This window comes from Cheilinus undulatus, linkage group 5 (assembly GCF_018320785.1).
Source record: "Cheilinus undulatus linkage group 5, ASM1832078v1, whole genome shotgun sequence".
NCBI classification, from domain to species: domain Eukaryota; kingdom Metazoa; phylum Chordata; class Actinopteri; order Labriformes; family Labridae; genus Cheilinus; species Cheilinus undulatus.
Window position 1 is genome coordinate 52,295,681 of NC_054869.1, and position 15,772 is coordinate 52,311,452.

General features: G+C 35.7%; 1 protein-coding gene across 2 annotated transcripts in view; it reads right to left on the reverse strand.

Annotated features, from left to right (window-relative positions):
• Positions 1-1,736: 1,736 nt before the first annotated feature.
• The window catches only part of snx2 (sorting nexin 2), a 49,643-nt gene continuing 35,607 nt past the window's right edge, over positions 1,737-15,772 (reverse strand). The window contains exons 12-16 of one of the 2 annotated variants that reach the window (XM_041787822.1): positions 14,013-14,156; positions 6,466-6,477; positions 5,428-5,508; positions 4,906-4,977; positions 1,737-3,942 (exon numbers count right to left, since the gene is read on the reverse strand). In XM_041787822.1, coding sequence (XP_041643756.1) covers positions 3,892-3,942; positions 4,906-4,977; positions 5,428-5,508; positions 6,466-6,477; positions 14,013-14,156 — 360 coding nt within the window. In that variant the 3' untranslated portion in view covers positions 1,737-3,891. The remainder of the gene's footprint in view (positions 3,943-4,905; positions 4,978-5,427; positions 5,509-6,465; positions 6,478-14,012; positions 14,157-15,772) is intronic. The other variant, XM_041787823.1, reaches the window with a different exon arrangement.

Consider the following 15,772-nt stretch of genomic DNA (forward strand, 5'->3'; position numbering starts at 1 on the left):
TCATTAATCACAAAGTAAAGTTAATTTAATCATGAATCTCCCAGCCCTAGTTAGAATGGATTTGTATTATTCTGATTTAAGATTCAGCCAGCCAAGTTTCTGCCATCTGCTCTTCAAAATAAGACTACAGAGGGTGAAATAAAGAGCCTGGATCATAGATGAGATACATTCCTTTATTGTAATTAAACTTCTGAAACGTCTGCTCTGCTGCAGGAATGTCAAAACCAAAAGAGCTTCAAAAATCTGCTCAGATAAAGCATTTCATCATCTGTGAAAATAAAATCAATGACAGTTCTCAACCATTGCACATCATTAAGCGGCAAAAAAGTGGAATAAAACATGAAATAAAATACAAAAAAGAAGCAATCAACACAGTGTTATATGATCAAGGGTCGAGGAGAGTCGGGTCAAGAGCTGAAAGAAAATAATTAAAATATTTCCAGTTTTAATTTTAACTTAAAGATTCAAAGATTTCTAATGAAATGTGCTTTAAAAATCAAACAGATGCTGTAAAATTAGCAGTTTGATATTTCAACTGCAGCCCTCGCTCTGATCGACACAAAGAGAAACAGCCGGTAAAAATAATCGTCTCACAGTCTGAGGCCGCTCTCCGGACGGACGCCGTCACCTGACAATCGCACACGTCACACAAACACCAGAGACACTCTGACATCTGAAATCTGACCTCAGATCAGTTTACAGGAAATCCTTCATCTTCAGAGAACATGCTCATCAGTGTCAGGCTACTGAATATTTAAATATTTAAGACGCCATTTCTTCACTTCCTGTTAAAATGTCAGATTTCAAATCATCAGAGTTTCTGTTTGACGACAAAGAAGAGGAGGAAGAAAAACACCAGGATGTTGGAAAACTTTTCAGATTCCAGATTTAGTACGTAGATTAAAGTTTCTGCTGTCGTCACTGACGGGATCAGATTTTTATTCTGACGTCAATCCCACTAATCCCTACACCTGCAGTCTGCATGTTTACAGCTAGGAGTAAAGTATGGAAGCCCCTTTACGCCAAAAAAGGGGAAAGTAAGGTCATTATCTAAAAAAACTAAACCGTAAGTAATTCTGAGATAAAAAGTTGAAGTCAGAACTATGAAATATGATGAGTCGAAGTCAAAATAAGACATTAATAGTTGAAATTCTGAGATAAAGTCAGAATGAGATTTAAAGTTCAAATTATGTGACGAAATTATGAGTCAGAATTATCAGAAATGAAATAAATTATGCCCAAATGAGTGAAAAAGTCAAATTATGAGAAAAAATCGTATATAAAAAGTCAAAATAACAAAATAAAAAATTGAAACTATGAGTTGAAGACAAAATTAGGAGTCAAAAAGTCCCAATTATGTGATATAATCTCAGAATTTTGATAGAAAAATCAAAATTATAGGTCAAAAAGTTGAAAATATGAGACTAAAAGATGAAATAATGGGATAAAGTCGAAATCATGGGTCAATGAAACTAAAAGTGAAAATGATGAGATAAAAACATTGTTAAATAAAAAGATGAAACAGTGACATGAACTGAAAATCCCAAATTATGCAATATAATCTTCAAAGAAAAGATCTTGTAAAAGATGATATAATGAGAAAAAAAAAGTCTAAATTATCAGTCAATAAGCCAAAATTATTAAACAAAAAGTGGAAATAAGGAGATAAAATGTAAAAATCATAAGTTTAAATGTCCAATTGTGAGATAAAAGATGAAATAATGAAATCAAGTCAGAGTTATGAATTAAGTAAGTCACAATGAGTCAAAAAGTCAAAACTGTATGGAAAAAAGTCAGATTGTGAGTAGTAAACTAAATATTTTATTTAAAAATAAAATTATGTGATAAAAACTCAAAATTTTGAGATGCAAGTCAAAATGAGTCAAAAAGTCAAAAATATTAGATAGTAAGCTGGAATAAAGTCAGAATGATGAAATAAAGTATGAAAATGAAATGAGTGAAAAAGTCTTTATTATGACATAAGGCCAAAATAATGAGATACAAGTCAGAATTTGAGTAATAATCTAAGTTTTAATGTGTTAAAAAGTTAAAATCATGAGTTGTAAAGTCAAAATCATGACATAGAAACTTAAAACAATGAGATAAAGTCTGAATTATGAAATAAAGTCAGTCAGAATGATAAAAAGTGAAAATGATGCAATAAAGTCCTTATTAGCTAAGCCACAGAGAGATGGAACTGATGTGAGAGCAGACTAAATGTGGGGATCAATGGTGGAACAGAACAACAGTATTTGGGGTCTAAACCACTATTCTTCAGCCTAGTCTTACTTTAATGGCCCTTAAATGACACAAGTAACACTCCTAAATGTGATTTTTACAGAGTTTTGATGAACATATTTGTTTTTCTGAGTGTAAAGCTGCTCTTAAATACGTAGGTATATTTATAGGAGACAAAGGAATGATTAAATCAATCTTTTCTCCATCCTTATAGCTGCCTAAAATACAGAATAATCAAAAATATTCAGAATAGTCCAAAATGTTCATAGTTTAGAATTCAGAGTTGTTAAGTTTGTGCGTCTCATTACGTTAAGAGTTCACTGTTATGGTGAAAATCATTTATAGGAAGCTGAGAGGTACTGAAGCTTCATTTTAGGACAGAAAACTCTACACAGAGGTGAGATTCTTCCTTCTCTCCTTCATCGACTCAAAGAGGACAAACGAAAAATGTTGCCTTCACTTCACGATCATACAGCAACATAAGGCTCAAACAAAAAGGCTCTTATTTTGAAAGGTATTTGAGAAAGCGATGGGATTGAACAGGTGACAGTAAGAACACGACACAAAAAAGCAAAGGCTGCAGTCAGTCGTCCTTTCACACTGACTCCGGATCAGCTTCCTGCTCCAACTTCAAAATAAAAGCATGTGAGGGTGATCACGTTCGTGTGTTTAGCTGCTGTTGTGTTCCAGCTGTTGCCATGACAGCTGATAGTGCCATATAAAGGAAAACAAATCAATATTATATTATATTCCTGCTTTAAAACACAAAGACACTTAGCTGCTTTTTACTGAAGGAAATCTCAGCTTTGAAGCTGTGCTGGGAGAGAAAAGAACTACATTTCCCAGAGAACACTGCAGCAAGACACGCCCAATCAGAGAGCTGAAGACTCACTCACTGTTCTAAGATCTTTAAGAAAAAGATTTGATTTTATACTTTTTCTCTTTTATACTATTCATTTCTAATTTTTAAAATATTTTTCTTGTCTATTTTTTGGCAGTTATGTGCCTCCATATGCCTTAAAACAGAAGAAATATGGAGGAAATATAGTATTTCTTTACTTTTGAATGCAGATTTCTGCTTTTATTGAGGAAAATCTGAGAAGAAAACAAGCAGAGAGAGATTCTTCAACCATCATCTTCTTTTCTTTATGTCTCTAAAATAAATTACCAGAGTGATTGGCTGTAATAACAAACACGGCATTAGCATCTTTTAAGAGCAGAAAAACCACCACCAAAGTCTTGACTCATGCTGCGTTCAGGTCATGTGGGATTAGAAATAAAATCTTCGCAGGTTTCAGATCAAATAAAAATACATCAGAACATAGATTTGATATTATTTTCTGATAAAGAAAATTATGATGACCCTAAAAGAAAATATTCAGCTGAGTGCAAAAACGTGACAGCATCAATCAGGACATTACTTAATCCCACATCACTTGAACGCATCACAGAGTCATCAGAATAATCAGAAATAAAAGATGTTGTCTGAGTTTTGTTGTTGATTTTTTTCTTTTACTGCAGAAAAGTCACTTCTCTCTTCACTCAGAGCTTCAACAGCAGGAAGTGGGGGATCTGAGGGCACAGGAGCATTATGGGTAGTGTAGTTTGACCGGAGCCAGTCAGTCAGGACTGTCTGTTGTGTTTGTGAGGACTCTATGAGATCGCCTTCGCCTCGGGTAAGAAGGCCTCCCAGTATTTAATCAGCTGAAGGAGAGAAAGGGGAAAAACATTATTTCTGTTCACATTTTATAAAACAGTGAACCAGCTGATGTCCAGTTAATTTTTTTTTTTTTTCACAATTGTATAGATTGACATGGAAGTCCAAGGCTGCCACGATTAAATTCAATTTGTTTTCATTCGTTCTGAAAAAATAAAAAAACTTAAAAAAGGCAAAATGCAAGAAAAAGTTGAAATTTTCCATGAAAATCTGAATTTAAATCTTACTATTTGATGATGCATATTTACATCTAGCATTTAAAAACCTTCCCCAAATAAAGATCCTTTTTAATGATGATCATTTTACCAAAAATGTACAAGAATTAAAACTGCTACAGCCAAAGACTAAAATTTTAATTCCCTCAAAGAAAGAAACTTTTAGAATACAAATTTAAACTCATAATAAAGTAGAATTACATGTAGACCAAAAACCAAAGACGAGGACCTTTACAGTCTAGTCTAGTCTAGTCTAGTCTAGTCGAATCGAATCGAATCCAAGAAGGATAAACATGTTTCATTTGATCTGGTAAAATATTAAAACACAACACACATTATTTCACATTTTTTAATTTCATGATTAATAATTTGTGCCTTCATTTGTCTCTCATTATTATTAATTTAATCAAAGTCTTTATTCATAAATATTTTGAATTATTGAAAGTGACATTTCTAGCATTAAAAACCTTAAAAATATGCAGGACCATATTTTAATATCTCCTGGACTTAAATAACCTCTTTTTATTTCATCTAAAAAACAAACAAACATTTATTTCCAGTTTCATTAAATATTTGATAACAATTGATCGCTGTTTATTTAGATTAGTTTAGAGTTTGCGTGATTAAAGTAAAACATATTTACATAATTGTACCCTTAAATTTGATGCTAAGTATCTTCTAAACTTTGTTTAGGCAGCAAAAATAATTTAGAAAATTCCATTTTATGATCTTTACCTGCTGTTGTGTCTGAACCAGAGACTCCAGGTATTTAATGATGATCGTTTTAAAGTCCTTCACTCTCTCTTTCTGTTCAGAACAAAAGGATAGAAGAGAAAGTTTGGGGATTTAACCCATGAATTTATCCATCACCTATCATCAGTCCATCCATCCATCCATTCATCAATCCATCCATCAATCTATTAAGTCATCTAACCATCCATCCATATAGTCGTCCATCCATTTGGTCATCCATCCATCCATCCATCCATCAATCCATCCAATCAACGATGCATACATCCATCCATGCATCCAGTTATCCATCCATCCATCCATCTATGCATCCATCCATCCATCTATGCATCCAACCATCCATCTATGCATCCATCCATCCATCTATGCATCCAACCATCCATCCTTCCATACATTTATTGATGCATCCATCCATCCATCCATCTATCTATCCATCCATGCATTCATCCATTCTTCCATCCATCCATCCATTCATTTAGGCATTCATCCATCCATCCCTGGTCTCACCTCAAAGCGGCTGACTTCTTTGCGGATGGTTTTGGAGATTTGATCAAAGTCTCTCTCGCCCTGTTGAACTTTCACCTCCAGCTGAAACACACAAAAACAAGAACCATAAAAAATCAATTTAGTTTTACAATAAGTAGTTTGGATCCCACATTTTTGAGGCTGTTGTGCTCCATTTATCATGAGACAAATAAATTCTGTCATTTGCTGTAAAACAATACATTTAGTGTCCGTTTGGAAGAAAACACAGAATTAAAAAACAGCACGATGATTTTTGTCCCTTCATTATTTTTTAATGATAGTGGATAATTTTATTTGGATGTTTCTGAATGCATTTCTGTACACATATAACATTACTGTCTTCTTAAAGACCTCTTGTATTATAAGCCAAGGTCAGTATTAATTTTTGCTAAAACTGTATTTTTGAAAGAAAAGAGAGCAACACAAGTATTTCCAGCTAAGCTATTTAAGATTTAGTCTAGCTTTATAGGGAATAAGTAATAATCAATATAATGTCTGTAAGGTCCATTAAACTTATCAGACAACTGTTGTGTCTGAATTTTCATCTCTGTTATGAAGTTATTCTTCAGTGATAACACTTTGGGTAAGTTTATTAATGAGAATTACTGAACAAACACAACAACCACCACAATAAAATAAGAATTTTAATATTAATACGAGATTAATTTAGCTCCAGTTTCTGGTTAATTCAGTTTAAACTGTTACAGAAGCCATGAGGATGCAAACAAGCATATTTGACTGCACCATCACATGAAAATGTTTGTTAAAGGTTCAAGTTCAGCTTTCATGTTCAGGGGACAAATTTGAATAAAGAAACCTTTATTGACAAACTGATTCATGTGACTGTGGATGGTTAAACAGCAGAGTGGAGCACAGCACCAAAAACAAACAGGAAACCACAGAAGAAAGGAAAATATCAGATGATTAATTTGAGAGGAAAATGGTGCAGCGAGGCAACTAAAGAGGTGTAAGGCAGGCAGACAGGCAGGCAGACGTTCAGACAGACGGGGCAGGTCCTACCTCCTCAATCTCCTGGGTGCGGGAAGGCATGGCGGGGAAAATGCAACAAAATTTAAGAGGCAGGAAAAAAATGTTCAGAGCTTCCAAAACCAAAGAGGAAGATCCAGAGACATGAGCAAAGAAAAACATCGACAAAAGGAAAGTCTCTCCCTCAAACCCCTCAAAAGTCTGCATTTTCAGGCCCTTTTTAGGTGTGCAGCAGTACCCCAAAATGTCATCTCTGCACCCCTTAAATGACATCTAGTCTAAAACATTTTATGCTTGTTAATAAGTTGGTAAGAAACACTGAAAAAGCAGAATAATATCAGCTGTAACATTTAAAACAACAGGACCTGATCTGTCTCTGCCACGCTCTCTCCTCTGCCGACTGCAGTGAGTCTGATCTCACCTGTGTGGCTGTCAGGATGTTTCATCCTGACGGTTTACAAAAGCCTGAAATGGTTCCATATGGGCCAGTTGGAGCTCTTTTAACGACTTAATCTTTAGTTTCATTTTCAGCCACTGAAGCAGAAGGAGAGGGGCTGAGCGAATGTATGCAACAGAAATGCAGTTTCTTAGTCAGAGCAGATCATCAGTATGTTCTATTTCATCATGATATAATATTATTCTTTGACCACTAGTTTACATGCATCTAAGAGTTCATATCAGACTGGTGCCACATATAGACTTTTTATGGCTGCATGTTAATATATCAAGGTATGAGGCTTAGGGGAAGTTCACCAAATAGTTTCATATAAAAAACAAATTTAATTGAGCAAAATCAGTCAACATGATTATTTTCTTTACTTTTTAAATCCTTTCATCCCTCTAGAGTGGACAGATGTCAGTCTTATTCCTTTGTCTTGCACTTTAGTTAAGATTTTGTTAGCCTAACATATCAAACCAATAAATAAACATTATCTATAAGCACAGATAAAAAAAGAAATAGATGACCAGCATAAAGATGCAAAGCAAGAGCATCTAAACCTTTGATAAGTGCTCTGTTTATTAAAAAAAAAAAAAAATCAGGTGTGCTTTGCAGGTGTTTTTGAACTGATCAATCTTTTTTTTTTGTCTTTTAAGTATCAGTATACAAGTATGCCAAGTTGGTAATTTAAAGCACATTTAGCCAAATTTTCAAGCAAAAAAAGCAAATCTGGCTCATTTTATGGACTTTTTGCAGAATACTACCTTGCAATGCAAAGCTCCAGCTGTCATGAAAGGCTGTGCTTCAGGTGCTTATGTTAACTCACAGAGGATATTAAATTAACAGAAATAAAACATTTAAAGTATCAACAGGAGATACTGAAACTGATGTCTAAGAATTCCTGTTTTTTATTCTTATTATCAAAATCCTCAAACAGTTTGGCATCTTCCTTGATAATTAAACATAAAATAATGTTTAGCTTTTATTACACAACATAACCTGGATTTCAGGTTTTTAACCCTCATGTTAGAGATGATTAAATAAATGAATAAAGACACTTCTGTTCTAGTAGAAGTGGTTTTAAACTGTTCTCAGAGGGTGTTGTTCCAGTTTGTGGCCCACAGGGGGCAGTGTGGTTTAATATAAACAGCAGAGACTGGGAGCAGAGACCACAGAGGGAAACTTCTATAAGAGGCGTTTGATTTAACCATTTCTCTCAATTTTTATTTCAATATAAAATCTAAATTTTCTTTTTTTAATCGTAATTTGAGAGCTACACCAAAAACAAGTGATTAAAGCATCAGAGTTGGCTAAATTGCAATCTCAAACATACAGTAGGTACTGGCCCTGATTTGTACAGTCATCTCCAGTTGTAGCTGGTACAGATGAGGCTTTCTAAAGAATCTTTTTTACATCCATGAAAATGCAAGGACTTTTTTGTATATTATATGAGGCAGTAATTTTATCATCTGCTCTTCAGAGAGGGTGGTTGGCTGCAACTTATAATCTCTCCGAGGCCTGTACACCTCCAGGGTGCTGAGGTCCACAGGTAAAATTGCAGCCGATACCTTTCACTTTTTGAGGCCCTCCCCTCTGACAGGACCCAAACCTTCCACCTCTGCTGTCTGCACAGTACCCCTGCCCTCCTCTCTCCCTCCACAGATTCACTGCACCCCAGAACCAGCCAACAAGACTAAAGCATGTTTAAACAGACTCTAGATGTTAGGGCTGAGTGATATGTCGTATTTCATGATGGCAATATGTGCATACACATCAGTCAGGTGACCTGATGCATGCTACAGAAAAGCTTCTGTGCATTTGTTTTTAGCCAAAATTGCACACTTCCTTGTTTCTGTGACAAACATGCATTAAAGTCTTTTTGAAATCATCATCAGGAGTCAGAGAAGTGAGAACTGTGCAGCAGAGTCTGAGTCTCATGCTTGTCATCCTGATGCTTCAGGCAGACCCCGAGTTATGTCAGGTCGATCCTAGGTGAGTTTATTCCTGCTATAAATAACACCTCGTTCTGGTGCTCGCTAATAAACAGAGTGTTCACAGCACGGATGTGCTGGTTGTTTATTTTACAGCTGAAATGTAAGACCAGCAGTGTGATGGTCACTTCAGCTCAACCATGTGAGCATTCAGTCATCAGTTTCACTCTTAGGCCTTTTAATGTCAGCTAAAGTTAACTTTGAATTTCTTTAGAAATGGCTGATGGCGTTTATGAACACAGTGGCAAGTTTATTTGTGACGAGTCGAGAAAACGAGTCGCTCCATCCACCTGATCTGTCTCTTCCTATCCTCATCCTCCATGCGTCAGAGCGGCTGTGATATCCAAAATCTCAAAATGACAGAAAGACCCAGTAAGAAAAAAATATAGTACTTTTTAATTTTATAAATGTGCATAAAAGGCGACTTATTCTGGTTTTATTCATTCATTTTTTTATTACCTGTGCATTACCTGCACTTTATTGTAATATCCACCCATCTCACTGTGGTTTCATTGCAGTTTAATCTATAATCTTGTTTTTGCACTTTTTGTACCATTTTGCACATCTCAACAGGCTGCAATCACATTTCACTAAAACCTGCCATTAAGCTGCCATTTATATTTTTGCACTAAAGTCTGTTGGTCAGTTCTGTTTATATAGTTATTTCTGTTTATATAGGTTGATTCTACTGTATATATGTAGGTTTTCTTATATTTCTTGTTGGTTACATATTTTTTTTTTCTTTATTTCTATTTTGTAATAATATTATCCTTTTTAAAATTTTGTTATTTCTATATTCTTTTTATTTTATTTGTTGGTGAGAGAGGAATGTTCTGCATGGCCACAATATAAGAAAATTTGACTATAAAGAATCTTGAATAATTTGAACTGAATAACGGAAATTGCAAAACAAAAAGAAAATGATTGCAATGCCTGTTGATTTTTAAAATTATTTTCAGCCGTAGTTTGTGTTACGTTAACGCACACAGGACTTCATCTCTTCTGTTTACAACTGCATGCTGTGATTTTTAGACTGTATTTGAGTCTTATATTGCTACTTTGATTTTTCTTAATCTATTGAACTTTTGAGCTTCTTAATATTTTTCTTCTTCTATTTTGAATATTTTGCACCACATACTGAGTCTAATTCTTGCATGTGAAAATGTACTTGGCAACAAACAGGATTGTGATAATCCTGTTCTACCAGAGCAGAAAGCAGTAGCTTTAGTAGAACAGGATCATTTCAGTAAATGTTACATGGTTCACTGTTTTCTTTCAGGTCATACTGTATTAAATAATGCATTATGTTAATTTTTGATTCAGTGAAACTGTAAGCAAAATTTCAGAGGAAAAAGTCTGTTTTTTTTTTTTACATTAAATCATGTTGGCATCTTTTCAGACTGGAGAAATATCCTAAACAACTTTCAAGGCATTGTTGAATAAAAAAAATAGAAAAAATGATCTAAAGTTTAAAATTATTTTATACTGCTGAATGTGAGTTTTTGCATTTATTCCTTTTCTTAATGCTAATTAAAGTCTCACAGTGATTTAATCCTATTTCCCCTCATCCTCTGAGGATAATAAATATATTTACGGTCATTATTATTAAGCTGTTAATCTGTTGTTGGTCTTATCTTTCCTGCAGGTTTCAGCTTCATCAGCTGCAGCAGCTGTGTGAAGTAAAACTCTTTTCTGTGTTTTTGGCTGCAGAAAAAGCCGCTGTGTGTTTTCTGTTGCTGATGTCAAAACCAGAACCAAAACTCCGACTCCTGACAAGCGGAGAAACTCTCGTCGGCTCCGAATAAATGTTGGTTGTAACTCTACTGCGATCTGTCCTCGTCTGCAGCTCTGACAGCCCACCCACCCCCACCCCCCGACATCTGACAGCTCCTCGGCTCTCGCAGACCCCCGACCACGCCGTGAGCGTTGGTGTGATCCTGACAGGGAGGATGAATTTGTGTGGTGACAGCTTCAACAGACGCTCTAATAAAGTACTTTTCTGCTCTCTCCTGCTCTTGTTTGTCGTTCTCAGTTTGTCTGCAGACTCAAAGAAAACGAGATTTATGGTTAAAAAAAGTTTCACATGAGTGAACCGGGAAGGTGTGCTTGTTTTCTCTCAGTGGACGCACCAGCAGCTTCAGAGAAGGAGATATCCAGGAGCATCGTTTAACTTTTTTAAGTAAAGCTGCATTTTTGAATCATAATATATATTATTATCTCTAAAGTCAAATAATATTAATTATTATCAACCATAATTGAGCTTAGTATTCATTAAAGTAGATTTTGCATGGGGAATTTAAACTCAATATAACCCTTTCTATGTGTCCTGCATATATTAGGAACTAAATCTGTGTTTCTCAACTGGTGGGTCAGGACCCAAAAGTGGGTTGCGGAACAGTTTTCAGTGGGTCGCGAATGGGTGTCTGGAAAAAGTCTTAAAAGAACATGCAATTATACTGTTTATCTTACTCTGTTTTATTGTGATGATGGGTAAATGAAAATGTTTCATCAATATTTCAACTCATTTATCTTCTTTTTTGAAATAAAAGAGCTGCTTTTACCGTGCCAACGAAGTCATTTCTAAAGATCTCTGGAAAATTGGCTGAAATTTACACTTTATCATGGGGAAAAATGGGTGTAAAACATGTTAGTTTTGCCCTGTCTCTTGTTCCTGTCATTAGTTCTGTTCCATCCAAGATCTTAAGTGCAACGTTTTTATTGACTAAATGTGCATTGTTGAAAATTTTTGCCTTTATTTTGATAGAACAGCTGAAGAGAGTAAATATATGCAAAGCAAAGACAGAACAGAGCCTCATAATAATATCCGTACCAGGATGAAACACACTATATGGACAAAAGTATTCAGCCACCCAGCCATCACACCAACATGGACTGTAATGACACTGTATTTAAATCCATGTACTTTAATATGGAGTTGGCCCCCTTTTGAAGCTCTAACAGCCTCAACTTTTCTTGGAAGGCTTTCCACAACATTCTAGAGTGTTTTGGTGGGAATGTGTGTCCATTCATTCTGTAGAGCAGTGGTTTTCAAAGTGTGAGGCGAGCCTCCCCTGGGGGGGCGCCACAGAGCTTCAGGGGAGGCGCGGAACCATAAACCAGAAAAAAGGTGATTTGCTTCGCTAACCTCTGCTGTGCATGGAGCAAAATGGATAGACTTATAGTAACTATAGGGACTATGCTATAGAGCAGTGCTCCTCAACCCTCAACCAAAGAGCAAAACTGTTGAAAAATACCTTTGCAAAAGCCACAATCTAAGAGGTGAAAAGTGGCAAAAACAGATTGAAGTAGCAATAAAAATAAGTTAAAGGTGGCAAAATGGTCAAATAGCAGCAAAAAATGAGTGAAAAGGGGCGAAAATGGGGAGGAAATAGTGGAAAAATGGTCAGAAAGTAGCAGAAAAGGGTGAGGAGTAACAAAAAAATGAGTGGAAAGTGACTAAACTGGGCACAAAGCAGTCAAGAGTGGCAAAAACGGGCAAAAAAAGAGGAAACAAGTGGTATGTAATGGCAAAATGTAGCTTAAATGGACAAAAAGCTGCAAAAAATGGTAAAAAAAAACAAAAAACAGGGCAAAAACTGGCATAAAAGTGGCAACAATTGGGAAAAAGTGGCAAAAAGACGTTGCAAAAATTAGAAAAAAATTGGGAGAAAAAAGGGGATATTTAACGATGAAAGATAGCTTAAACGGGCAAAAAGGTGAAAAGGGGCAAAAATGGGATAAAAGTGGAAAAAATGGAGAAAAGTGGCAAAAAGAAGTTGTAAAATGGCCAAAAAAATATGAAAAAGGGGTATTTAATGGCATTATAACCAGATAAGAGGGAAAGGCAGATGTTTAGGACATTTGCAAACCAAAATATCCAAAATATATTAATGTTAAAAATGTTTAAAGATTAGACATAAATGTTTGAAATGTTGGGGGTTTGTTTTTCAATTTGAATCCTTTTTGTGGGTGGGGGTCCACCGAATGAATAATTTCTTCTTAGGGCAGGCTCACTCTCACACACTTTGAAAACCACTGCTGTAGAGCATTTATGAGGTCAGGCACTGATGCTGGACGAAAAGGCCTGGCTTTCAATCTCTGATCCATTTCATCCCAAAGGGGCTGGATGGGGTTGAGGTCAGGGCTCTGAACTCATCAAACAATGTCTTTCTGGTCCTTCGTTGTGCTTTGGGGCATAGTCATGCTGGAACAGTAAAGGGTTGCCACACAGCTGGAAACATAGCATTGTCCAGAATGTCTTGGTCTGCTAAAGCATTAAGATTGGCCTTCACTAGAGATAGGGGGTCTAGCCCAGACCCTGAAAAAACACCCCCATACCATTATCAATCCTCCACCAAACTTCACAGTCAGGCAGGTAATGTTCTCCCAGCATCCTCCAAACCCAGACTAACCCAGAGGAGGGTGATTGGTCACTCCACTCCCACTGCTCCACAGTCCAGTGTCAGTGTGCTTTGCACCACTCCATCTAACGCTTGGCATTGGACTTGGTGATGTGAGGCTTGGATGCAGCTGTTGCCATGGAAACCCATTCATGAAGCTCCTGCTGCAGGTTTAGTGTTTACATCAATGCCAGTGGAAGTTCAGAACTCTTAAGCTATGGAATCAGCAGAGACTTTTGCCCATGAGCATTAGCAGTTCTCTTCCACTCTTCCACTAATATCACCAACAGCTTACTGTGGAATATCCAGCAGGGATGAAATTTCACCAACCGTCTTACTGCAAAGGTGGCATCCATCACTGAGCTCTCAGACAGATGTCTGGGAAAGGAGACTGCATGGCTAGGTGAGGATTTTCTACACCTGTGGGTCTGATATGAACACCTGAATTCAATATTTAAAAGGTGTGGCCAAATACTTTTGTCCATTAGTGTATGTTCTAATGCTGGATCACAACTCTGGTATGAAGACATTTTTAAGGAGTAAAACATGAAGTATTAAATGAGTCTAGCTATCTGTTTAGCTGTTAGCTACCCCTTTATTCAGGCTTTTAATTTTAAACAAAGCTGAATTTAGGCCGTAGTGGGCATCAGATGGAAAAGTTTTGTTACCATTGCTCACAAAGATAACTGAGAAACCAGCTTACTATGCTGTAACAGTAGTGATTACCCCACGTCCGTTAACGGATCTCACCTCTTTGATCTCGTCTTTGGCCTGCTGCAGTTTGTCCGGTTTGTTGGTGTGCTGCAGTTTTGCTTCAGCTTCTCGTTTCTTCTGCAGGAGCATCTGAGTGTCCTGCCACTTCTGCCACGTCTTCATACGGTGGTCAAACACGCTCTAAACAGCACAAACAAGCATATACGTTTCAATAGTACATGACAGATTTCATTCAAATACTCGCCACTGTCACAAATAACCACAGGTCATATCGTACCACACCAGGATGGGAAATTAGCACCCGCCACAAATGGTAAAATATGAGATACAGGTCAAAACAAAACATTGAAAACACTGACAAAGTCAAAATACGAGATAAAATGTCAAAAAAACTAAAAAACAATGAGAAAGTCAAAACTATAAGTTTAAAAGTCAAAATTATAAATTGGAAAGGTCAAAATATGAGATAAAAATTAGCACTGATGATAAATAATTTTGAGATTTAAAAAGTCAAAATGATTAGTTAAAAAACTAAAAATCTGAGAAAAAGTCAAACTTTTTTGTCCAAAAGGTCAAAACACAAAATAAGATGTTAAAATAATGCTTTTAAAAGGCAAATATATAAAAAAGAGAGTCAAAATCATGTTTTTAGGGCAAAAATATGACTCAAAATTTAAAACTGTGAACCTAAAAGGTAGAAATGTGAGATAAAAGCCCAAATAATAAATTGAAAAAGTCAAAATATGACATGAAACTTCAAAGTTAGTAGTGCAAAAGATTACACCATGAATTTAGATGTCAAAATAATGCTTTTAAAAGGCAAATATATAAAAAAGAAAGTCACAATCATGTTTTTAAGGCAAAAATTGGACTTAGAAATTAGAAAAGTGAACCCAAAAAGGTAAAATATGTGATACAGGTTTAAACAAAACATTGAAAACATTGAAAAAGTCAAAATATGAGATAAAAAGTCAAAACAAATTGAGAAAGTCAAAATTATAGGTTGAAAAGTCAAAATTATAAATTGAAAAGGTCATAATATGACATAAAGTCATCAAGGTTAAGTTTACATTTTTAAACTGGAGGAAATCTGCAGACCTCATGTTTTAGGGCCAGTTATAATAAGAATATGATATGATCTTACGGGCCAGGTGTAACTGTACTGTGGGCCCGATTTGGCCCCCGGGACTTGAGTTTGACACTACTGTTTAAGATCCTCAATTTTAAATTTTCAGTCATATTTTGACCTTTAAAACTCCAAATTTAAATGTTTTTCTCACGCACTGATGTTTTAAATCAATGATTTTGAATTTATCACATATTTTGACTGTTAAGAATCAAGATTTCATATTCTATCTCATATATTTACCCTTTAAAAACATTATTTTGAATTTAAACGCCATGTTTTACACCTTTTGAGCTATTAAGTTTGAATTTTTATCAAATTTTCAGCCTTTACACGTATCATTATGAACTTTTGACTCTCAAAATCCTTTATCATCAGCACTAAGGTTTTTTTTTCTCCCATAATTCATTGCTGGTGAAAATGACGTTGACAGTTTATGGTTAATTGTGGACCCTGCTCAGCCCTCAGGTTGGACCCAAATTCAGAATCCGGCCCCTGCTGTGATTTAGTTTGGCATCCCTGATGTAAATGTTTGCATTTGTCTTGTCAAATCTACACTACAACTAAACCCTACACTACTCTGTTCTACATATGACATCACTTCCTGTATGGTTCCTACCTGGGCTCAGGTGTTCAGCATCTCTGACAGCAGGTTGGATCAGTAATTCAG